Source organism: Aspergillus udagawae (genome assembly GCF_001078395.1).
Source record: "Aspergillus udagawae IFM 46973 DNA, scaffold_4, whole genome shotgun sequence".
NCBI classification, from domain to species: Eukaryota; Fungi; Ascomycota; class Eurotiomycetes; order Eurotiales; family Aspergillaceae; genus Aspergillus; species Aspergillus udagawae.
The window spans coordinates 1,455,331-1,477,735 of record NW_025091267.1 but is presented as its reverse complement, the minus strand read 5'-3'; the positions used below and the strand labels follow the sequence as shown (position 1 = coordinate 1,477,735).

At 51.4% G+C, this 22,405-nt stretch overlaps 8 protein-coding genes and 2 non-coding genes across 10 annotated transcripts; 5 read left to right on the top strand and 5 right to left on the bottom strand.

Moving 5' to 3' along the window:
• Positions 1 to 2,459: 2,459 nt before the first annotated feature.
• Aud_005906 (uncharacterized protein) lies at positions 2,460 to 3,904 on the bottom strand (the record flags this gene model as incomplete). The annotated part of the gene is made up of 4 exons (XM_043290818.1): positions 2,460 to 2,804; positions 3,451 to 3,613; positions 3,684 to 3,812; positions 3,867 to 3,904. The coding sequence occupies 4 exons, from the start codon at positions 3,902 to 3,904 to the stop codon at positions 2,460 to 2,462; spliced, it is 675 nt and encodes a 224-aa protein (XP_043146753.1).
• A 2,498-nt stretch (positions 3,905 to 6,402) lies between these two features.
• Aud_005905 (MmgE/PrpD family protein) lies at positions 6,403 to 7,930 on the top strand (the record flags this gene model as incomplete). The annotated part of the gene is made up of 4 exons (XM_043290817.1): positions 6,403 to 6,738; positions 6,782 to 6,919; positions 6,975 to 7,753; positions 7,798 to 7,930. 4 exons carry the CDS (start codon positions 6,403 to 6,405, stop codon positions 7,928 to 7,930), a joined length of 1,386 nt encoding a protein of 461 aa, XP_043146752.1.
• Positions 7,931 to 9,087: 1,157 nt separating this feature from the next.
• On the top strand, positions 9,088 to 9,158 carry Aud_005904. Its single transcript has one exon. It is a non-coding gene; the product is annotated as a tRNA-His (tRNA).
• A 195-nt stretch (positions 9,159 to 9,353) lies between these two features.
• Aud_005903 (uncharacterized protein) lies at positions 9,354 to 10,230 on the bottom strand (the record flags this gene model as incomplete). The annotated part of the gene is made up of 2 exons (XM_043290816.1): positions 9,354 to 10,103; positions 10,168 to 10,230. The coding sequence occupies 2 exons, from the start codon at positions 10,228 to 10,230 to the stop codon at positions 9,354 to 9,356; spliced, it is 813 nt and encodes a 270-aa protein (XP_043146751.1).
• Positions 10,231 to 11,012: 782 nt separating this feature from the next.
• Positions 11,013 to 12,905, top strand: Aud_005902 (uncharacterized protein; the record flags this gene model as incomplete). The annotated part of the gene is made up of 10 exons (XM_043290815.1): positions 11,013 to 11,103; positions 11,157 to 11,217; positions 11,270 to 11,355; positions 11,406 to 11,458; positions 11,514 to 11,593; positions 11,653 to 11,778; positions 11,830 to 12,060; positions 12,145 to 12,418; positions 12,483 to 12,670; positions 12,749 to 12,905. The coding sequence occupies 10 exons, from the start codon at positions 11,013 to 11,015 to the stop codon at positions 12,903 to 12,905; spliced, it is 1,347 nt and encodes a 448-aa protein (XP_043146750.1).
• Positions 12,906 to 13,646: 741 nt separating this feature from the next.
• Aud_005901 (uncharacterized protein) lies at positions 13,647 to 17,260 on the top strand (the record flags this gene model as incomplete). Its single annotated transcript, XM_043290814.1, has 14 exons — positions 13,647 to 13,895; positions 13,943 to 14,380; positions 14,448 to 14,744; positions 14,801 to 14,848; positions 14,899 to 14,934; positions 14,982 to 15,066; positions 15,120 to 15,207; positions 15,255 to 15,784; positions 15,832 to 15,871; positions 15,915 to 16,051; positions 16,107 to 16,446; positions 16,499 to 16,605; positions 16,656 to 17,069; positions 17,118 to 17,260. The coding sequence occupies 14 exons, from the start codon at positions 13,647 to 13,649 to the stop codon at positions 17,258 to 17,260; spliced, it is 2,952 nt and encodes a 983-aa protein (XP_043146749.1).
• A 427-nt stretch (positions 17,261 to 17,687) lies between these two features.
• Positions 17,688 to 18,872, bottom strand: Aud_005900 (Zn(II)2Cys6 transcription factor; the record flags this gene model as incomplete). Its single annotated transcript, XM_043290813.1, has 1 exon — positions 17,688 to 18,872. One exon carries the CDS (start codon positions 18,870 to 18,872, stop codon positions 17,688 to 17,690), a length of 1,185 nt encoding a protein of 394 aa, XP_043146748.1.
• Positions 18,873 to 19,294: 422 nt separating this feature from the next.
• Positions 19,295 to 19,366, bottom strand: Aud_005899. Its single transcript has one exon. It is a non-coding gene; the product is annotated as a tRNA-Gly (tRNA).
• Positions 19,367 to 19,877: 511 nt separating this feature from the next.
• Positions 19,878 to 20,836, top strand: Aud_005898 (RTA1 domain-containing protein; the record flags this gene model as incomplete). Its single annotated transcript, XM_043290812.1, has 2 exons — positions 19,878 to 20,064; positions 20,127 to 20,836. 2 exons carry the CDS (start codon positions 19,878 to 19,880, stop codon positions 20,834 to 20,836), a joined length of 897 nt encoding a protein of 298 aa, XP_043146747.1.
• Positions 20,837 to 21,022: 186 nt separating this feature from the next.
• Positions 21,023 to 21,776, bottom strand: Aud_005897 (nitroreductase family protein; the record flags this gene model as incomplete). The annotated part of the gene is made up of 3 exons (XM_043290811.1): positions 21,023 to 21,225; positions 21,280 to 21,394; positions 21,441 to 21,776. The coding sequence occupies 3 exons, from the start codon at positions 21,774 to 21,776 to the stop codon at positions 21,023 to 21,025; spliced, it is 654 nt and encodes a 217-aa protein (XP_043146746.1).
• Between the last annotated feature and the right edge of the window lie 629 nt (positions 21,777 to 22,405).

Sequence of the window (22,405 nt, the reverse complement as noted above, 5' to 3'; positions counted from 1 at the left end):
ATCTTACTATCACTTAAGACTGCTACTTACTTCTGAACAAATTTGTTAAAGTTTGCTCCGCGATCTCCTGTAGAGCATCAACTGCAGTTCTGGTCATTCTGAAGCTCTGATCCGGCTGGACATCATCAACAATTTTTTGAACAAGGCGTCGAAGGGTCTTCTGCGGAATGATAGTCCCAATATTCTGTTGATAATGATTGTTTTCACGCAATGGCCCCACAACACACTGGTAGTCCATTCCAGGGTGATAAAAGGCCTCCACCCAGAATGGATCGTGGTTGAGGTTTGCAATATAACAGGACATATCGACCGCCGTGTTATACAGGGGTGTCACTCATTAAGGACTTCTTCCAACTCCTCATCGTCCAAGACTTGCGGTTGTTCATCAGTAGGCTCGAGCGATGACTGCTGGAACTGGTGTCCCACCTTGGAGGTAGATGCGACAACCTTAGTTGCACAACTTAATCGACGGAAGGAGAAATCTCCCTCCATCTGGCGACGATGTTAGTATCGTGCCGACCATCCACCCCAGGGGTTTCCTCCGGACGTCCTACAAGAGCGTGTCAAGCGGTGCGTGGAACTGTGTGAAAATTACACGACCGGTTTAAAACCGGACGTGAGGGCCTTCCAGTCTCGCAACCGACTGATGGACCGGGTCATGATGGTTTTGGCCTCGTGGTCTGTGACGAGAATCGCCAGCAGCTGTCTACAGACAAGGCTGATGCCCAAGAACACTCACAGAGCAGAGATATGCCCTGAGGAATTGAACGGAAAGATAATGTGTCGCAAGGGTAGAAGATCGGCGACTCCCTTCTGCAGCTTGGGCTCGGGCTTGGGCTCAGGGTAGGCATGCGGAAGCTGAAGAGGAGACCTGTCGTCTATAAAAGAATAAGCCATCCGCATATGTTTGAAGAATAAGTAAAGAATAGATCGATGACTTCTCCGGCTCCCCATGCGAACGGCATGACAGGAAGAAAAAGTCAATGTCAGATAGGCGCCATGCCCCCGTTCTTGATGATCAAGACATTTTGACATATATGGATGGGGCCCCACCATCCATAGTCTCATGTCGTCCATAAGTCGCCGGTGGGACTCTGGCCATCCGATCTCAATAACAAACGAAGGTTGGTATTGATTGTCTGGCTTCAGGCAATAATCGGGGATTTTTCTCGAGTTTGCGTAAGGGCCAGTGAAACGTGATTGCACTGTCCAGACTTAGCAATTTCGCGTATAGGATAGCAGCAGAATACTCACATGGGCTCATGACCATTGTCAAATTCCTCAGCTGCCGACCTCTGACGAGATTCTTGTTCGAGTCTTGTGGTGTTACCACTGTTGTTTGTGTCTGATTGGCGGTATGGCCAGCAATTAAAATCCTCATCATCCCTGGAAACTACTTGAATCATAATCGTCGTCGCGGTGTCTCCTGTGACGTCTAGATCGGCGTGTGCGAGACCTCTGTCCCGAAGAACGACGCTGAGAGCTTTTTGATCGGTCGTTTTGAGCGGAGCTGGGCAAGTATTGCTAACAGTATGATGTGCGCTACTGCCACATGCGCGAATGTGTGACGTTCAGGGAGTAATGATTATCCATCATCGTCTTTCATATTGTGTTTTTCTCGCTTCCAACGTGTCCGGGCTTCATCGGCATCAAATTCTCGGGTAATAACGCATCGATGTCGATCACGTACTCCTCGGCAGTGAGAGTTGCGTTGATCTTGGTGTCAACGAAGGCCCTCAGTACAGACTCCCCATTTCAAAGGAAGTCAAATGTTGAGCAGTTGGTAGGGACACTTACGGGCCAGAACCCTGAGATCATTTTTGCGAACCCAAGGTATTTGCGGTCATAACCAAAATGGACAACTGCTAGTTTCGAATTTGACCCCCTGTGATTGTGGCGAGCCCTAGCCACACCGGTCGACTGGGCGAACCACAGTATGATGGTAATTCCCATCTGCCGGAGAATAAACCCGTTGCGCGATATGCGGGCGCTTGGAGACACCGGTAGCAATAGTGGGCCGGAGGGAGAGCAGCAGAAGCCGATATACCACTCCAGTATCTGTGAGAGATCGTAGGCGTTGTCGAGCATCCCCTCGGCCGTCTTGCCGACCCAGCTAGGGCTTTGTCAACAACAGAAGCAACCACACGTACAGTAGCGCAAGTCGAACTGCGCTTTGAGCACTGCTTGCGCAAGATCGACTTTATCACATCGAGTGTGCAGTTTATTTCTAATGGCTGAGGGCTGGCGGTATCGTATTCATTCAGCGAAGTGCGCAGGCAATGCATGCACCACAAGGAGGCGGCAATAAGAGAACCAACTCTACAGACGCGCATCCATAGATCTTTATCATTCCGCAGATGCTGGAAGGAGGATTCAGACCAACCTGCTTCAATAACAATTGAGGGGAAAGGAAGGCTGTCAGGTTCTGAACTTAAAGTACATAGATCCCCTTTCCTCCTCTACATTCCCCTAACTGGTGCGGTAAAAGTGCAGAAGATAAAGATGCAGAAGCGTTCCACACCCTGGATGATCACTGGATGATTCATCTCGGCTGTCCACTGGAAGCCATCGGCAATGACCTGGACCTCGGTGACCACCGGCTCCTGGCCAAAGGTGGCACGGGCAATCTGCATAATGTGGGCGACAACACACTGGTAGCTCATGCCAGGGTGGGAAAAAGCCTCAACCCAGAATGGATCATGGTCGAGGTGCACATCGGTGGTAGTATCATGAAGAGCAAGTTCAATGAGTTGCGCATCGTCGGCAAAAGGAGCATTGCAGTTCAGGCACTGGAGACATGATGGCTATTATCATACTAGCCAGTCTGATGACTGAAAAAAGGGAAGAAGAGACAGAGGTTTTTAATAAAGAATGACAGATAAAAGATAAAGATCGGGAGGCCTTACCTAAATCACCCCTGGTTCAATTGATAAGCAGGAGAAGTTGCTGAGGAGAAGGAGGCTGTGGTAGTAGAATAAACAGGAGAGAAGATTCAGATGGACTAAGAGGTAGAGCGCAATGGTAGTTGATGAGATTATAAAAGAAGTCTGGTTCTTGGGAAGAACCTTGTAGATTCCGGGATTCAGGTGCTTCTGTTGGGTTGGAAGGCTGATGTTCCTCCTCCTTAATAGACTTGATAAATTCCTTGAGTAGCTCGTTCGACATGACGGCCGATGATCAGCTCGGAGGGGTATAGCGCTATAGTTATAATCGACGATTGGGGTATTTAGTGGAGATGGGGGGGAAAGCGAGCGGGAGTGAGGAAGGATGAGAAAAGGCGTGCTCGGTTGGAAGAGTTAGCAAGATGGTTTGGTGGTAGTTATTGGTGGTAAGAGTGCACAGCAGTACGTTATCAGGTTGTCTCTAGATGAGGGCAAAGTGAGGCAAAATCAGTGAAGGCTAAGATGGTATTAGTAGCATAATAACCTAGCAGAAGTGAACAGTACGTACTCGTGCCAACACCACCACAAAGAGGCGGACTTCATCGCGATTTAAGAGACCGTCAAGAGGCCATTCCCCAACAGCAGCTATAGCCCACCGCTGGTGGACATCGTGCAGTTCAGTCGGCATATTCTTGATTCTGAGGACTCGGGTATGCGCGTTAAAGCTGACCCTATTATAAATTTTTATAAAAGGTCAAAGGAAACTATTAACAGCAAGGGCACGGCCCCGTTGACACGTACAGGAGCAGCCAGAGGCGGCAGCGGCTGAACCGGCCCTTCCCTATTCGCCTCGCTTCGAGAACTCGACCCTGGCGTAGGGCGTCATGAATATTGGACTCAGCAGCAAACGTAAGAAGCGCGGATGATATACTGCGCCAAAGATCGTACCTTGAGGAGAATGAGAAGCACAAGGATAAAGTTTACATTGATGTGGATGGCGGGAGCACAGCGACAGCCACCATGGTAACTGCAGCAGGAGCCGGCTGTCGTAACATGTTAGCTTTCATTCAGAGGATAATCGCCTGAGTGTATACTCACCTGATGGTGATGATTGTTATGGTGGTGCTGGAGAACCAGTGAATCAATGGAGGGTTGCATGAGCGACAGAGTCCAACCGACTGGGCACAGTAATGGCATTTTGTCCACTCCGGAAACGTATCTTCACAGGGTTTGCCTGGAAGAGTCCGGCCTGGAGGCGACTGCTACGCCTCTAGAAGGCACTTTCTGAGTCGGTTCCTCGACGTCTTAACCGAGTCCCACAAGTATTCCCGAAACGAAATACCAGAACTCCCCTTAGCTAATTATGAACTAGTTGCGTAACTCGTTCGATATCTCCCCGGTAAATAAAGAACCATGAGAAACACGGTCATCGTTGCGATACCATGCTCCCTCCGTTCTCACAACTATGGGATCGATGCGGCACAAGATGTTGAAGTAATACACCCAAGGTCAATCTTGGAAGCATTCGGGCCATTGCTGCCTTAATTGTCGGATCTCATCCTCCCTTTTGTCATCGCCTGTTGCACCCTCAATTCCCACATTCAGAGAGCAGTTTTGAAGCGGGATAACTAAGTGCCATCCGCTTCCATGGTGTTGCGTGCGGACCTGGTCAGGTCGCGGTGTATATTAGCGCGACCCGCCCACGTTAAGCTCCATTTTTTGCAGTGATATCCGGTTTGTTTGGTTTGTGAGTGGCAGGAAGGGGCTTCTGTATATAGCTGTGGCCAGCGACCATGGAATGCTGCTTGACAGATCGTCGAGATTCTCCGCAACATCTAGGACGCGGGCTATCTTCTCCTCGACCATGACAAAACTCTGCCGTGTTGACCAGAGGGCCATATATGTTCTGAGAACCTCTTCATGATGGAGCCAAGGGTTGTTATGGTCTGCAATCTCCTACATGTTCGCACCCTCGGCGTCGTAGTTTGCCGATCAAAGGTGGTTTCGCAGCTCACGTCCTTCTCGACAGGAGAAACCAGGCGAAATGCTAGTTTGGCCAGGTAGTTCGGCTATAGAGCTGCTGCATGGTTGGGCAATGTGCTTTGGCTTGGGTTTAAGCTAAGCTTTCTTGGACTTCCAAAGCCAATAATGGTTTTGGAAGAGACAGAAACACAGCTTCTGTCAAGTGCGGAGAGGGAATTGGCATTTCATAGCAGCAGGACATCAATCCTGTCCCCATTCTCCTGCAGCATTTATAAAGGCAGCGGGCCATCGAGTAATCCCATCCTTGTTCTGTATACCGGGCCAAGTGTGGCATTTGGACGAGAACGCTTTTGCGAGAGACTTGCAAAGAGAAAGCTGTATAAGATTTCCCCAGCCGAACAATATGGCATGACGGCGATGGAGAGTGACAGTGTAAGAGAAAGATCATTTTGTGAAGAGAACTCAAAAGTTGTATGTGTCGGCATACAATAGACAGGACGAATCACAGTGAATAGCTTACGCTACTACTTGAAATAAGTGAATGCAGAGGCTTTTTCATGAGTATATTGCTCAGATTCACATGCAGCAAGCAGACAGAGTGAATACTTTAGTCCAGAAGTAGTGGGTAGGCACGCGGGTAGTATAATTAAAAGGAATATAGTCTATAGCGTCAGAGAAAGATGGAAAGGTTTGCAGGGAGGAAGTCTTGCTTAAATAATATTAGAGAACTATGCTATTTGTTTGCTATTGACTTTCCATTATAGACAAACTTGCCACTACACAAGGAGGATAAGGCAGTGCCATTGTACAAGACGACAAGGCTGCTCTATAAAGCAGGTCAGATCTTAACCGTCAGTCTGAGACAGGCAAATATACATACCTCGATCATCCCTTTCCTTCACAATACCCTCTAGAACATACTCACACTCTCTTCCTGATCCATTCACTGTGGCTATTGAACTCAGAAGTTCAAATGACGGCCACACTCTACCCCATTACATGAAAATTCCTGGGAGCATGGGCAATGCATGACCAAGCTATGGTCATGATCAAGAAAATCAGTTTTGATGGGGAGAAATGAGTAGCCCACTTTCTTTCCAGCAGGTGCAAGGGTACCTAGGCTCTGCTATTGACCTTTTCCATTGTAGATCTCTTTGCTTGCTACTACATAGGGGTATTTGGTCATTCAAGACAATAGAGCAGATGTTTGTCAGTTGGGCTTTGCTCACTGTTCAAAGAGATTCCTTTGTCGAATACAGGTGCAATTGTCCGTCTGAAAATTAAGATGGGCAGTGTGGGATCCCACGCGAACAAGTCGGCCACTCCCTGAAGTAGAATGTCATGTTCTTCTAGATCTGGCGAACGTCGAAACTCTCAAGGGCTATATAGCCGACTTGGAGGGGGATCTCCGAGGCTATACAGAGCAGTGTGGAGATGAGGGGTAGCTCAAGCTCCCGCGGCCTAGGCACCATTTCAGATCATATAGAAAGAATGCGCATTGCTAACGATACATAATTTCAACTCAACTAAAGATCAAATGGCGCAATCCACGTCCTCAGCGGAAACACGTACGGAAAAGCTGGCCCGATGGGCAGCCAACCTCCAATACCACGACCTCCCCGAGGAAGTCATCCAGCGCACCAAGGAGCTCTTCATCGATTGGCTGGGTTGCACGATCGCCGGACGACATCACCCAGCCGTCGCCGCTATAGTGAGATTCGCGACGCAGATGGGCCCGTCCTCAGGGAAAAGTGAACTCATTGACGGATCGCTGGGGTTAACATCGTCTCCTGCCTTTGCTAGCTTGATAAATGGTGCTTCGTCGCATGTAGTTGAGCAGGACGACTTGCATAACCGGAGCATCATGCATCCTGTATGTTCATCTAGTTCGTCACTCGTTTGAGGCTAATGATTAGGCGACGGTGATATTCCCCGCTGCGCTGGCCGTCGCACAGGACATCCATGCCGACGGCAAAGAGTTCATCACCGCCTGTGTAGTAGGGTATGAAGTCGGCTGTCGGACCGGCGGGTACCTTGGAAAAAGCCACTACGAGGTATGCATGCAATTCCCGGGCGCATGTAAACGAACCTAAGACGACGACCGTGCAGAAATTCCACTCCACCGCCACAGGAGGCGTCGTCGGCGTCGCAGCCGCTGTCGCGCGTCTTCTACACCTAGACGTCAACCAGACGCTCTCCGCCATCGGGACAGCAGGCACACAGGCAGCGGGACTCTGGCAATTCCTCCTCGACGCCACACACTCCAAGCAGGTACACACCGGCAAGGCCTGCTTCGACGGCATCTTCGCCGCCTACAGCGCGCGCGACGGCCTGCTCGGACCGCGCGACATCCTCGAGGGCTCGAGAGGTATGGGCGCCGCGCTGGTTCCTGGGGAGACGAGCCCAGAAGCCATCGGTCAGGGGTTAGGGTTGGATTATGCGGTTCTGGGGTCGAGTTTCAAGTGGCATGCGTCCTGTCGGCATACGCATCCCAGTGTGGATGCTTTGTTGGCGTTGATGGCGAAGCACCAGGTCAAGTTCCATGAGATTGACTCGGTCGTGGCGAGGACGTATCAGGCTGCGATCAATGTCCTGGGGTTGACGGGCCGAGGCGAGACGGTCCATCAGAGCAAGTTCTCCATGGGGTTTGTTCTTGCAGTTGCGGCGAAGAACGGCCAGGCGATGATCACGGACTTTACGGAGGAAGTGCTGGAGGACGCCGAGCTGCGAGAGTTTCAGCAGCGAGTAACGATGGAGCTGGACCCAGAGATTGATGCGAGATTCCCCAAGCAGTGGCAGGGGACGATTGTCGTGGTGTGCAAGGATGGTAGGCAGTACACTGAGTCCGTCGAGTATCTGAAAGGGGATCCTGAGAATCCATTAACAAGGTATGATATTCGCAGTTTTATAGGGCAATGCTAATTCTTCGAAGAGCCGAACTCGAAACGAAATTCCGGGCGTTGGCAACGTACGGAGGAGTAGCAGATACCACAAAGGTTGCCAATCTGCTGCAAAAAGGATGGGGTTTGGAGTCTCAAAGCACTCTCCATGGCTTTTCTTTCTAGCTTCTCGCTTCGAAGAGATATCCCACAATTGTATCTGAGTGCGTACACAGTCAACTCTCAGGAAACTCATGCGGACTGGCGTGCACAATCGGTGTGTTGTGGTCTCAAGAAACGGTGCTGTGGCGTCAAACCCATAGACATTATGAAGATCAGCTGGTTTTGTAGCAAGACGCCCATCTTCTTGAGGGAATCTTATAATGGCCCAGCTCCTTCTCCTATGCTGCCAAAGCACATAGAGACTGGAAGGATATTGTGTGCCGTATAAAGTTGTAGTCATATTTATTGACGCCAATGGCCATATAAGTGTGGTCCTCACTAATATCAACGATTTTAGACGTGGTGTTGCGCAATAGACGCTCTGTATCAGACTTTATCAGACGGTCCATCAGATGTTGAACATAGTAAGTCCCGAATGACTGCAGGCAGGCCAGGTACAATCTTAGTCTCACAAGATACCACCGCAATCTTGGAATGAAGAGACACCGAATCCACCCAGCACTTCGCCCTAGAAAGAGGAACCATCGCCTTACGAAGTGATGCTGCAGTCAGCGCCTCCGGACTGTCTGACAAACCTCGAGGGACCACGCACGAACTCCCACTAGACTACCCCGTGTATTACTTTTTCTACGGAACATTATCAGTTGCTGCAAACCTGAAGAGGATCATCGATCTGCAGGAACCCAGACTCCGCGAGGCGAAAATAATCGGTTATGCGCTGGCCAAGTGGGGTGATTACCCTGCCTTGATTAATGGACAGCAGGGACAGGAGGTTTCTGGGTATGTGTATCTGGTACAGTGCAAAGAGAAGGCTCAAAAACTTGCTTATTATGAAACCAACACATACCTAGTTGCAGACTGCTGGGTATTCTTCACGGATGACGAAGAGCCATCAGAGGCACCCGGAAGAACATTTACGTATGCTGGCGATGCACAAGCTTTGCTAGAACGATTCCACCGCAAACTTTGGACTCTGCAGATGGGTGGGAAATTGGGATTCTGTACTAAGTGTATAGAGCGGTCACAGTAGAAGACGTTCAAGATAGAACAGTCAATTGTGTATCAGCGGTTGCCCTACTCTGCTAGTCCTCGATGGCACTTTTTTGCAGAAAGGTAAAGCCAGCTTCATATAGCTCAATAGTTGAAAAACTAACATCAAAGGTGCTATGGTCTAGGGGTAGGACGCCACGTTGTGGCCGTGTCAGCCCCGGTTCGATTCCGGGTAGCGCCAATTCTTTTTTCTGCCATCTTTTTTGCCTTTTTATCTCTCCCTCCATTCTTTGTACTTCGACATCATTTTCCTCCATTTTTTATTTTTCCTTTCCCTTTTCCTTTTTTTTTTTTTTTTTTTCTTTACCCCTGAATGAACAAGGTTTCATTCGAAGAAACCACTTCTAGCTACACCTTTGTTCCGCGCATCGTAGCCCTACTGGAAGAGGTAGTACATGCTCAGGGCATTCGACCCTCCACAGACTTCAGTCGAGTCGCCAGCACAGGGCGTCGCACAGCCCGATGTAAGCGCACCACCATTATCAATTGAGTTCCCACAGAAGCACTGCGTTCCAAACTCCATGCCCGCATACAGATAACCTCCCGCCTTACAGGCCGCCTGGCACTTCTCCACTGTGTTCCCCGCAACATTATACGAGACGGCCAGCGTGCGCGCCTTGGTCGAGTCGGAATAGCAGCCCAGACTCTGCCAGATTGGCACGACAACGTACAGGCTGAGCGCGTTGGAGCCGCCGCAGACCTGCGATCCGTCCGCGGGACAAGCGATGTTGCACTGCGACGCGGGGACAGAGGCGGCGTTGTTCATGGTCGCCGTGCCGCAGAAGCATTGAGTTCCGAACTCCATACCTGCGTAGGTGAAGCCGGCCTGGGCGCAGGCGGCCTGGCAGGCTTGAACCGTGTTGCCTGAGACGAGGATGGAGGTGTTGAGGGTGCGGTGGTTTGTGTCGTCCGCGTAGCAGCCGAGGCTGCGCCAGCGGAGAGTCGTGTCGATGCCGCAGACGCCGTAGCCGGTTTGACAGCCTGCGCCGCAGTAGACGGGCTGGCTACCGCAATAACCGAATTGGCTGCAGCAGGCGCCGAAAGCACTGCCGGCGCAGGTTGCGCTTCCGTTGTAGGCGCCGCAGAGTCCGTTGAGGGAGACGGATTGTCTGGGGAGGAGGGCGTTCTATCGTATGGTGTACCCATTAGTTGACCTTTGGCCTTGTAATGTGAGAGGACTTGATACATACATCCAAGGGAGTGGGAGTGGCAGAGGCCACGAGAAGTGTGGAGAAGAGCAGAAACAGGGCCATGGCAGGCAAGTATCAGTTCGGGCCAATAGTTTCTGAAGTAATTGATGTGGAGAACGCAGATAACGGTAGGGGATGTGTGCTATTATGCGCTCTTATTTATATCCATAGCCGCTAAGATCTGTCTCTTCACCGTTTCCCTGCCTTCGGCAGCTCCGAAACAGCTCTTGTGCTTTGGCCTCTAGGGCATACATCCACAATAGTTCGAAAACCTTATACAAGACAAGCCCCAAGGAACATTGGACGTAATTCAGGCGAGCATTGTTACTACTCCTGTTCAGCTCTTCACGGACAAAAATGTGCTGGATAGCGCAGCCACTGGCGCAGGCGGAAGAGACCACTCCAGGCCAGGTTCTCCCAAGCGAGGATTCTACGACCTGCGACTACCAATTATTAAAGCTGAGAAGCATCTACTTCGTCTAATTTTACCTATATGGGATTGACACTCCTCGTGATTTCAATCTGTAAGCCACGTGTGTTTGCTTCAGACCGACGACGGCAGCTTTACGGCCGAGATAGACCGGCTCTGGGTGTTGCCACCTAACTAACGCCCGGCCAGACACTAACACGCTATTCCTAGTAATCAATTGCACTTTTGTACCCTGTCTGTCTTGCCACTAGCTTAGTGCATGGGTCAGACTATCCTTGTATGTCATGCAAGCTAGTGCGAGCTCAGAACATGCATTGCATGTATACTAATGAATATTGAATCTATAGATATATGGACTCGTAGCACAGGTGTAGAAACATTCGTTTCGAATATACTGGCGGCTAGATAGGACACAATGGATCGAAGAATGACTCCAGCACCCTCTGACCGTGCTTCTGCGTGCAGTTCCTTTGCACCGCCATCATCGAGAATCTCTATACCCTCTGGTACGCCCCTGACTCATGTCGGATGTCAATGACATAGCTAAAGCCGTTTCCAGGATCAGCCACGACGACTGTTCGCGCTCGTCGTCGCTTCAAGAGTTCAAGATTGATTGGGGAGTGAGTGTCAGTTCCAATGAAGCTCTCGCCAGATCTAATATTGGGCCTGTAGATTCGAGAAGCCTTGGCTACAGACAGGAAAGCGCACATGGGACTGGGACAGGATTATCTTCTACAGTGCCATTGGTGTTGCGCTTGGTATGTCTCCTTTCAGTCACAAAGGAGTATTTACTCACTAGAGGATATAGCGCTGTCCGGCTTCATCTGCTATCATTCCGTGGCCACTGTACCGAAGAATGAGGTTCGTTTCGTCTAGTTCTGCTAGCCTCGTCGTGCTGTTGGGCTCACTGGAATAGTACTGTCTGATCCTAGACGAGGACTTCTCCACTCTGGATACCAGTATTTGGAACCACGAGGTGCAGGTGAATGGTTTTGGGTAAGTGATAGCAATCTTACCCGATATGCTCGAACAGCCTCTGATAGCTGGATATACAGAGCAGGCTCATTCGACTGGACCACGGCCGACCCTCGAAACTCCTTTGTCGACGCCCAGGGCCTCCACATCGTCCCAACTCTGACTCTCGAGGACACAGACATCACACCGGCGCAACTTGTAGACGGGTATGCCCTAGCCCTCCTCAAAATTTGAGTTCTCATACTGACTCCTGATAGGTACATGCTCAACCTGACCGCAGATGGCACTTGCACCACAACGGACCAACGTCTCTCCAATCTAACCACCGTCTCCAAGTGCGCAGTCCGCAGTAACGTGACGGCAGGACAAATCATTAACCCCGTCCGCTCGGCTCGACTAACCACGGCCGGGAAGAAGGCAATCAAATATGGTCGGGTCGAGGTGGTCGCTAAACTACCGGCGGGCGATTGGCTGTGGCCCGCCATCTGGTATGTCCGCCCCCTGCCATCACATCTAGCACCAGCACTAGGACTAGGACTAGGATTAGGGTTCATGCTAAATCTCTACCACAGGATGATGCCCCAAGATTCAGTATACGGGCCTTGGCCCGCCAGCGGAGAGATTGACATTGCGGAAAGCCGCGGGAACGACGCTGAGCATTATCCGTTGGGAAACAACATCATCAGCTCGTCGATGCATTGGGGCACGACGTACGATAACGATGCGTACCTGCTCAGCATGGGCGAGTGGGGATCCAAGCGCACCAAGTACTCAGATGGATTCCATACTTTTGGGCTAGAGTGGTCGGAGAAGTATCTGTTCACGTGGCTGGATGGGCGACTACGGGTGAGTTGGGCTATACGGCCTATCTCAAGGTTCTTTTCCCGAGCAAATACTGAAATCCGACCAGCAAGTGCTCTTTTTTGACTTTACCAAGAACGAGAATATGTGGACGTATGGCAAGTTCGCCGGCACGAACGACAATGGCTCGGCGCCTACGAACCCCTGGAGTCAGACCGGGCGAGATAACACCCCGTTTGACCAGCCATTTTATTTAATTCTCAATGTGGCTGTGGGTGCAACAAATAATTATTTCCCGTGAGTGTATCCCAATGGAATCTCTCTTTGTTCGCTTGGTTGTTGTGGCGCTGACGCAAACTCAATTGCTGTCTGTAGAGACCGGCTTGGGAACAAGCCGTGGATGGATAAGAGCGACACGTCGATGCGGGATTTCTGGCTGGCAAATAGTTCCTGGCTGCCCACCTGGGGAGACACAAACGACCGTGCTATGATCGTCAGGTCGGTCAAGATGTGGCAACAAGGGTCTTGTTGAAGCCATCGGTAGATATTGCTTGTTTGTTGAAGGCAGCCTGCATGGTCGTTTTGTAGTCACAATCATTTAGCGCCATTGAATACTATTTACAAGCTGTCATCTAGCCCCCTGCGGATAGTCCCTGATCGTAGTCTGTGTAGATAGGGGAATAGCCTCACGATAGACCAAAGAACGGCAACAGAAGGCGACGGATTGCCACCCCCGGCCGAGACTATCTTTATAGCGCCCTGCTAACGTGCGCTAGCCCCAGCACTAAAGTCACAAGCTTGAGGCCAAAGCCCAGCAGACACCAGTTCGTCGGCCGTCGCTACAAAATACCATTTATACTACTGTCCATCGAATGGTTCGCTTCGGCTATTCTCTTGGGTGCTATCATCGATGGTCTGATGTGCAAGTCGTTTAGCCAGAAAGCTAGCACTCACTATTTGTTCGGGGTGGCCGAAAGAACTGGATGTCGCTTGAGCTGTCTAGAGATTGCGCGCTGATGTGAAATTGCTAACCAGCGTTCTTTTAACGCTATTCACGTTCTGGCCAGTCTCGACTTCGTAGGACGCAAGGCTGGATAGCCATCAGCTCGCCAGAAAGCGCCACCTGCTCTCTGTAGAATTATCAATTCGGCCGTAACGGCCAGCGTTGACGTGTCAGTGGATATCTTTGATCATGACTCGAGCTCGGCCTTTATCTATTCTCCATAGATCTGGAGGCCATTCTCTCTTTCTCGCTCCTGGACTGTGAAGCACAATGACTGTTCCAGGGCCGGATTATGAGCATGAGCTGCCCCCAGGGAGAGATGCACCTGATCGCCTCGAACAGAGCGCGTACGGGTCCTCCCGATCACCGACACCACAGCTTCATACCGCCGAACTGGCACAGGTTCTCCCGCCCCTGACCGTGCTGCAGAAGCCGAGTATGTCGACGAGTTCTCGACGGAGCGGAACACCCTCTCTGCATCCAACGTCAGAGTTGGAGGAGGAAGACAATCCGTATATGGTTTGCTCCCTCACCCTCGCTTCCTTGACACTTCCTGACAGACGCAGATGACGAAAAGCCTGGCGCGAAGAGCAACCCTCCTGGGCTGGTTCGATCATTCCAATTCCAATCTGGCAGAGGATCCCTCCTCAGTGTGCGTGGCCATCAAACTCCCAGACGACGGGTATACCTTCCATCCTGCCGTGATCGATCCCAGCCTCGCAAACGCTATCAAAAGATTAGACGAAACGGCCGTCGTCGCGCTGTCATCTCGCGTCACCGCCCGGACAATCGCGACGATCGCCCCGGGCCAGAAGAGCTTCGTCGTAGAGAGCACGAGCGCGCGTATCCCAGTCATCCCCACCCTCGACGACGTGGACGTAAATCTGACCCACTACTCCCGTGCATGCATCGTCCTGGACGAGAAGATCGTTCTAGTCTGGTCGCACGATGCGACTGGGTTGCTTAACGTAGCGCATGATGTGGAGGTGCAGCTCGGCGGACAGGTGAGTCCGTATCTATCTATCTACTCACGGCAACGGCGCAGGATATCTGACCGGCCTGCCCTCAAAGAGCCCTAGGATATCGAATTTCACCACCCCAAGGGTATCCGGCCGGTCAACACCCCTCGGATCCCTCCCGTCAGACGAGCTGCAGAAACCGGCCATCGCGTCCCCTCTCGTGCGTGGTGCGCTGGACGAGAAACAGGATATATACAGCAAGGCAGTGGCGCTGGAAGAGGGTGAGGAAGAAGACGCCCCAGACCTGGAGCAGAATGTTGCGCCGAGGCCGGCGCTGCGGATGCATTCGATCAAGATCAGTCTGGCGATTATGCTGGTTATCTTGACGCAGGCGCTGGGTGTGGCAAGGGTGAGTCCGTTCCATTCGTGTGTTGAGTTGACTTATCTGACTGATCGGATGGTTAGCTGCTGAATGAGTACATGTGGGATGGAGGATATACGCGATTTGCGCTGGTAGGGCCGATGGGACAGGGGATTGAGGGATTTACACTGACCATGTTTAGGTTGTCACCATTCCGCCGCTCGCTATGTTCTCGCTGGTAGACACCTGCCTTTGTATCTCATTTGCTCGAGCTAACGCAGCCAGTTCTTCTTCATCGTGTTGGTCACCAGCTTCTTCCAGCTCTTCCTCCCCGCGGGATTCTGTCTGAAGAACTCCAAGTATCACTCTGGTCAGTTCCATGAAACTCTTACTGAGAAGAATATGTAGCTAAAACACATTCAGCCGTCAAGCCCAATCCAAAAGCTCATCGGGACTACGAACTGCCCCATATCACAATCCAGATGCCTGTCTACAAGGAAGGCCTGAAAGGGTATGTCACTCACCACACTGGAGTTAGTGTCAATACTGAACAGACAGCGTCATCGTTCCCACTATGATGAGCGTCCTCGCCGCAGTCCAATACTACGAGGAACAAGGCGGGACCGCTTCCGTCTTCGTCAACGACGACGGCATGCAAGTGATCCAGCCTGAACTAGCCGAAGCGAGAAAGCAGTACTACCGCGAAAATGGGATCGCGTATACTGCCCGGCCTCCCAACAAGAAAACAGCAGTCAAGAAGAGTGGCTGGGCCTCTGGGGTCTTTCGGAAGGGCAAGTCCGCGCCAGCCATAGAAGAAAACTCTCAAGGGGGAGAAGAGGGCAGTCCTCCAACGCCGCAGGAACTGGCGAATAAGATCGGGTTCGAGCGCAAGGGTAAGTTCAAGAAGGCGAGTAATATGAACTACGGACTCGAGTTCTCGATTCGCGTTGAGGATGAACTGGCTCGTCTGTTGCAAGCGGAGGCCGAGCGACTGGGATGTACGGTTGACGAGTTGACGGTGGACGACGATGAGCGACTCTATCAACAGGCGCTGGATAATACACTGGCTGCTGATGAGGGCCGTACTTGTAAGATGCCTGCAAAGATGTCTTGAATTCCGCTGATATCATGGCAGGGGCCGAAGGGAACATTCGTATCGGGGAGTTGATCTTACTGTAAGTCGTCGGCCTTGGCAAAGTCTCTCACTGACATGCTTAGGATCGACTGTGATACTCGCGTGCCGGTGGACTGCCTTCTCTACGGCGCCCTGGAAATGCACGAGAGCCCTGAAGTGGCCATTCTCCAGCACGGATCTGGCGTTATGCAGGTTGTCCATAATCTGTTCGAGGATGGCAGTGAGTATCTGCTCTGCTTGCCACTACGATGTATTCTGTAAGCTGACCAAATCAGTTACATACTTTACCAACGTCGTTTACACAGCCATCAAATACGGCGTCGGGTCCGGCGACGTGTCTCCGTTTGTCGGCCACAATGCATTTCTCCGCTGGAAAGCAATGCAAAGCATCCAGTTCGTCGATCCATCCGACGGGCTGACAAAGTGGTGGTCCGACGCACATGTCTCGGAGGACTTTGATATCAGTCTGCGGCTGCAGATGCACGGGATGGTGGTGCGGCTGGCGACGTATCACAACGGGGAGTTCAAGGAAGGCGTGTCGCTGACGCTGTACGATGAGTTGACGCGGTGGGAGAAGTACGCCTATGGATGTAACGAGCTGGTGTTCCATCCTTTGTGAGTGCCGTTAAATCTGGGGCTGGATTAGGTGCAGTACTGACCGACGCAGCTACCAATGGTTCTACAAGGGACCGGTGACCCGGCTATTCTTGCGGTTCCTCTGGAGCAACATGCCGGTTACGTCCAAGGTGACCATCGTGGCGTACATCTTCACCTGTAGGTCTCCGCCTCTTTCGCGCCCTTTATCTACGAAGCTAACAGTCTAGACTACGCCATCGGCTCGGGCATGCTCCTCGCCACGGTAAACTACATCCTCCTCGGCCTCTTCGACTCGGACATCGACCACCTGTACCTCCCCTCCTGGGGTATCTGGTGCTCTCTCGTCGTCGTCTTCAACGGGTTCTCCTCCATCGCCTTTAGCATGGTCCGCCACCAGCTCAGAGAGGAGACATTCTGGCGCGCCCTCCTCGACGCCGTCAAATGGCTCCCCTTCCTGATTATCTACTTTGGCGGGATTAGCCTGAACTGTGCCAAGGCCATTCTGTGCCATGCATTCAGCATCAATCTCGAATGGGCGTCGACAGCCAAGGAGATGGGGCCGACGGGCTTCTACATCGGGATGGACAAGATGGTCAGGCGATTCAAGTGGACGTGGGCGATTTGTTTGGTTCTCGCGGGAGGTAAGCTGCCCTGATTAAAGACACAAACGAGGTGAGCTGACTTGATAGTGATGATTTACTTTGCGGTTGGGGCCCCTTGGGGATGGACGATTACGCCGGGCCCTTATTCGACCGCGAATGTGGCAATTGCGCCGTTGGCTATCCAGATTTGCTCGTCCAGTTTTCTTCCGTTCTTTTTGGGATTGAATTGATATGGCTTCGGGAATGTGGTGAAAGCATTATCTGGTCGAAATTGAACGCATATTGAGGGTATCATTAAATCTTAGTAATGTACACATGAGACTTCACAATAGAATCTTCAAGCAAGAGAGTTGTCTTCACTCAACGTAACTCAGTTTGATCCGGGAAGGGTCAGTGAGACTGCTCCTCTTTCTTGATATACCACCGCTCGCAAAGACTGATTGGTCTTTGCGTGTCAAGTTGCGGTAGAGGATGAATAGCTGCTGAAGTGGCCTATTTCCGCGTGGATGGGGCTGGCCTGGCCGTTAAATCTATGTCTTTGCTAGACCATTAGGGGACATGTACAGGGTATTACTGAGTGACCGTGACCAACCGATCCGATCCAGAGGTAGAAGTATATTGGTGAACGCAGCCAGAGGAGTAATGACCTATGCAAGCTCATGCGATAACAGGTTGCCTATCCCCGAAAATACACTCCACTGGCCACCGGACCCAACGCCGATGCTCCTCTGGCAGAAAAGCCAGGACCCCTGCCAGAACATGCTCATCCCACCCCGTCATCATCCACGAGGTCTGCATGTACTTGAGAAGAATAGCCCAGCAGGCCAGGACAGCCAGGGCAAACGGATCCTTCGCCTCCAGCCACCCGATGAACCGTTCCGAAATCCGATACAGCCACCCAATAACCAGATGCATCAGATTCACCCCGTGCTGCCCGGCGGCTCTCAACCGATATACCTCGTCAAAGATATCCTGCAGACTATGCAGAGCAGAGTCGTAGATCTCTTTAATTGCTGGGTCATCCGTCTCCGCATGGATCAACACCTGGACGTCCCGAATCCGCCCCTTATGCCGCTCCAGCTCCTCTGCCAGCTCGGAGTTTACGTGAGTCTCCCCCTCCAGCGCCTCAGGCGCCAACACACCCGAAAAGATCTCCGCACGCCTCGACTCCAGAATCGACTTCACCCCGCGCATGAGAACAAGCCACTCCGCCTGTCCGGACTCGCTGAACACGAGGAACTCGCCCGTGCGCGGGCCATGGCCGAAGTACACGAGGCAGATCAGCACGGCCGAGATGTAGATGTACTGGCAGTTGTTCTCGTTCAGGCTGGACAGCACGGTGGTCACGGAGCGGACGCCGAAGGTGAAGTGGTCGTCTGCTTGTTTCAGATACTTGGCGCGCAGGGCCGGCTGCTGGTGCGTCAGGTGGAGGGCGGAGAGCGCCAGGATGAGATGCAGGATGGAGGGGAAGGCGAAGGCCCATTGTGGGACGTGGATGTCCCACAGGTGTTTGCGATCCTGTCCTTCTGTCACAGTGCTGGCGGTTGAGGTGACGTAGTGGTGGAAGAGTTGCAGGTCTGCCATGGAGATGCTCTCTAGAGGTGGAGGGAGAGCCGGTCCGCTGAGTACGGGCGGACTGGGTGACTGTGTGCTGGCGTCTGTGGTATTTGATGGGTCTGTTTGGAATTCATATCTGGACTGTTTGAAGCGATATTGTCGACGCGAAGGTCGAGATGGTAAAGCTGATTCAATGGCATAATCACAGATGACTGCATGCTGCCGACAATTGCTGCAGGTCGGCTTCTTCTCATCGCACTGCTTGTATATCAGTTTTTTGGCCATCGTTATACGCCAGAGGTAAAAGCTGAGTGCAGTTGAATTCAAGGAATACCACTGTGGCAGATTGAGGAAAGGTGGTCACTCACTTTGACTCGTCGCTTTTTGCAGGTCTTACAGCCCAGCCGGGATTTCTGATGGGTTCTACGCGCGCGAATCCGAGGGCCTTGCTCGGTTTCCATGCTGCAGGTGTGGGAAAGAATGATGCGATGGGATTACTTCGTATTCGTTCGTCTTTGGCCCCTTTAGGTAGCAGAAAAATTAGCCGAGCCGGAAAAATTTCCCCGAATTCTGCTCATAAACAGAACAGCAGTAGATCATAAACTAGAACACTAATACACTTGCAAATATGCCAGTAGATTCCTGTGGGTAAAAGAAGTTGCGTGCAATAAGAATAAAAGGGGGCCAAAAAAAAAAAGAAAAGATGATGCGTTAGCTGGGAGTCGAACCCAGATCTATTGCTTGGAAGGCAATAATGCTAACCGCTACACCACTAACGCTGTGGATGGGAAAACTATGCCATTTAGCCACACATGTTTCAGAAGAATTAATAGCCAGACGACTAACTGATGCCATTCTTTTGAAGCTACCTGCAAATGATAGATAATCTCAAGTTAACCGAAACATAACACATCTTGCAGCCGTCACAGAATGAAAGCCAACGGATCTGCATGAGGAATGAACAGCAACACCAAAGTCGTGGAGACTGCAATCGACCGGAAGCTGCGTGAAAAGATAACCAATTCGTTTCCCAACCACTGACAGAAAAAGTGCAACCATGACAAGGCAACAAGCAATGCTTGCTAAATTTAGGTGTTCTGTGGCTGTTTGGGGTTCCATGTTGAAAGTTTCAGGGACCAGCTCAAAAAGACCCACTCGTACTCGTTCAGGAATTTCCCAAAAGGGTAATATAGATCTACATCCAGAGACTGCAGCCCAGTATATGAGAGCAGCATGGTCTCCGTAGCTCTTGTCTCCTGGTTAGCTTTTCAATTTAAAAATTAAATCGACATGGACTTTACATTTCACAACGGGACCAACGGCTCCTCGCCGTGGGTCGAATTCTACCCCTACACCCCCTCCAACACAGCAGGATACGCCTTTATGGCCATCTTCGGCATCGCAACCGTCGTGCACATCATCCTCATGTTCCCTTACCGCGCAGCCTACTTCATCCCGCTCGTTCTAGGAGGAATCTGTCCGTCCACCCCGTTCCCAACCCACAATGCCAAATGCACTACTAACCACTCCTAACCCCAGGCGAAAGCTTCGGCTACTACGGCCGCGCATGGTCCCACCAAGACAGAACCGAAATCGGCTCCTGGGCCCTGCAGGAGATGCTCATCCTCTGCGCGCCACCCTTCGTCGCGGCAACCATCTACATGGTCCTCGGGCGGATCATCCGCGCCTTCAACGCTGAGCACCACTCCAGCATCCGCACAAAGTGGCTGACAACCATCTTCGTCCTCAACGATGTCATCTGCTTCCTGACGCAGATTGCGGGTGCAGGGGTGCAAGTGACCGGCGATGAGCACATCATGGCCATCGGCAAGAAAGCCGTTCTGGCGGGATTGATCTTCGCGCTGGTGGTGTTCGGGTTGTTTGTTTGGGTGGCGGCGGTGTTTCATCGGAGGCTGGATGCGGAGCCGACGGCTGTGGTGATGGAGTGTCCGCGGTTGGGATGGAAGAAGTACATGTGGGCGATTTATATCTCGTGTGGGATGTTGATGGTGAGGAACTTGGTGCGGACGATTCAGTTTGGGTCGGAGAAGGGGTCTGCCCTGAACACGGAGGAGGTGTATATATATGTCTTTGACGCGGCGTTGATGGCCTGTTCGATAGGTCTGTTGATTGTTTGGCATCCGGGGAGGTTGGTGCGGAGGGCTCAGAAGGCCAATAAAGCGAGTCAGCTATGTGGGCAGATGGAGGATGCAGCTAATATTCCGCTGACGGGATATAGAGAGGTCTAGTCGATGTTTTGCGCCAGTCAAGATTCTAGAGAATAGTTCGGCAAGTATGCATTCGTTTAGACCTGATTCTGTATAAGGCAAGCGGAAAACTGCTTCAATATACACGTGTTATTAGATGAATAAACTCAAAAGTCATGAATTCAACGCTATGGATATCTCTATATGCATAAGTTCAACATAACCCATCTACTTTCCAAAAACCTTGTAGCGGTCCTCAATGGGCTGGAAGGTCTTCTCGCCAGGCTCGCTGGCAGGAGTACCAAAGACGAGCTGGGCATCCAGCTTCCACGAGGCAGGGATGTTCCAGGTCTTCTGCACCTGCTCGTCGATCAGGGGGCTGTAGTGCTGGAGATTGGCACCGAGGCCTTCGGAGCAAAGCGCAGTCCAGACTATTCAGTGTTAGTTGCATGCTACCTCTTTAAACTGCGGAGAACGAAACCTACCGAGGTACTGCGACATGGCATTAGACTCGAGAGCAAAAGGATCGAACTTGTCGGCGTAGATGGCAAACTGCTCCTTGATAGCAGCGAGAGAGTCGTAGTCGACGAAGAAGAGAACCTAGACTGTCAGTATGGACCATCATCAAAGGCGGAGATCAACTTACAGTTCCATAGCCGGCGCGGAAGGCGTTCAGCTTGGGCTTGGTGTGGTTCTCAAACATCTCCTTGGGGACCTTGCCGGCAGCCACGAGGCCCTCCATGATGTTGATGGCAATGTCCCAGAGCTTCTGGTGTTCCTCCTTGAGCAGGAGGACCACACGGGAGGTCTGAGTGTTGAAGGAGCTAGGGACGTGCAGGACGGCATCCTGGACGATGCGCTCAATGGCCTCGTCCGAGATGGGGCTCTCAGCCTTGAGGCCGTAGTATGTGCGCCGGGCCTTGACCAGCTCTAGCAGAGTGGTGGTGGCGGGGTTCTTGAATTCGGGTTGAGTCGAGCCCATTTTGTGTCTGTACGATGGTTTATAGTTTGGTGTAGGAGTTGATGTTGAAGACTTGAGAGACTGTGATTGTTTTCTCCTTTTATCTGTAGAGGAGAGGGGTATTTATATCCCCCACGAAGCACGGCGCCATCATTTTTCTACAGACTTCTACATGTGGAGACTCAAGGGTCGCATCTAAGAATAATGGATTAAAAAATTAACGATCTGAAATGTGTCCCCTGGATTTTCGTCATCAGTGGCCAATTGGAATGCACGCCCATAGTTTCTTCTTGGGGACAATGTGTAAGCGGATATACGGAGAACCACATTACCAACATAAGAGGCTCCATAATGCCCCACTGCGGAACTTCCCAGGTAGTGCTTACCAAGTGCTTATAAATGAATGGTATGGCTAGAAGTGTACTATGAGTACAGAGTAGATTATGTATGCGAATTCTTGCAGTGTCCATAATTTAACCTAAAATAAGCACTAATAGACTGAGACTGATCCATAAGCATAAGCACGATACAAATTACATACTGACTAATTTAATTGTCAGCAGAAAATCCCTCATCTGATTTTCAGGAAAGCAAGATACGGGAAGGGCGCCTAAGCATGAGGAGACAGTTTCAGTTAGACTACAAGGGAA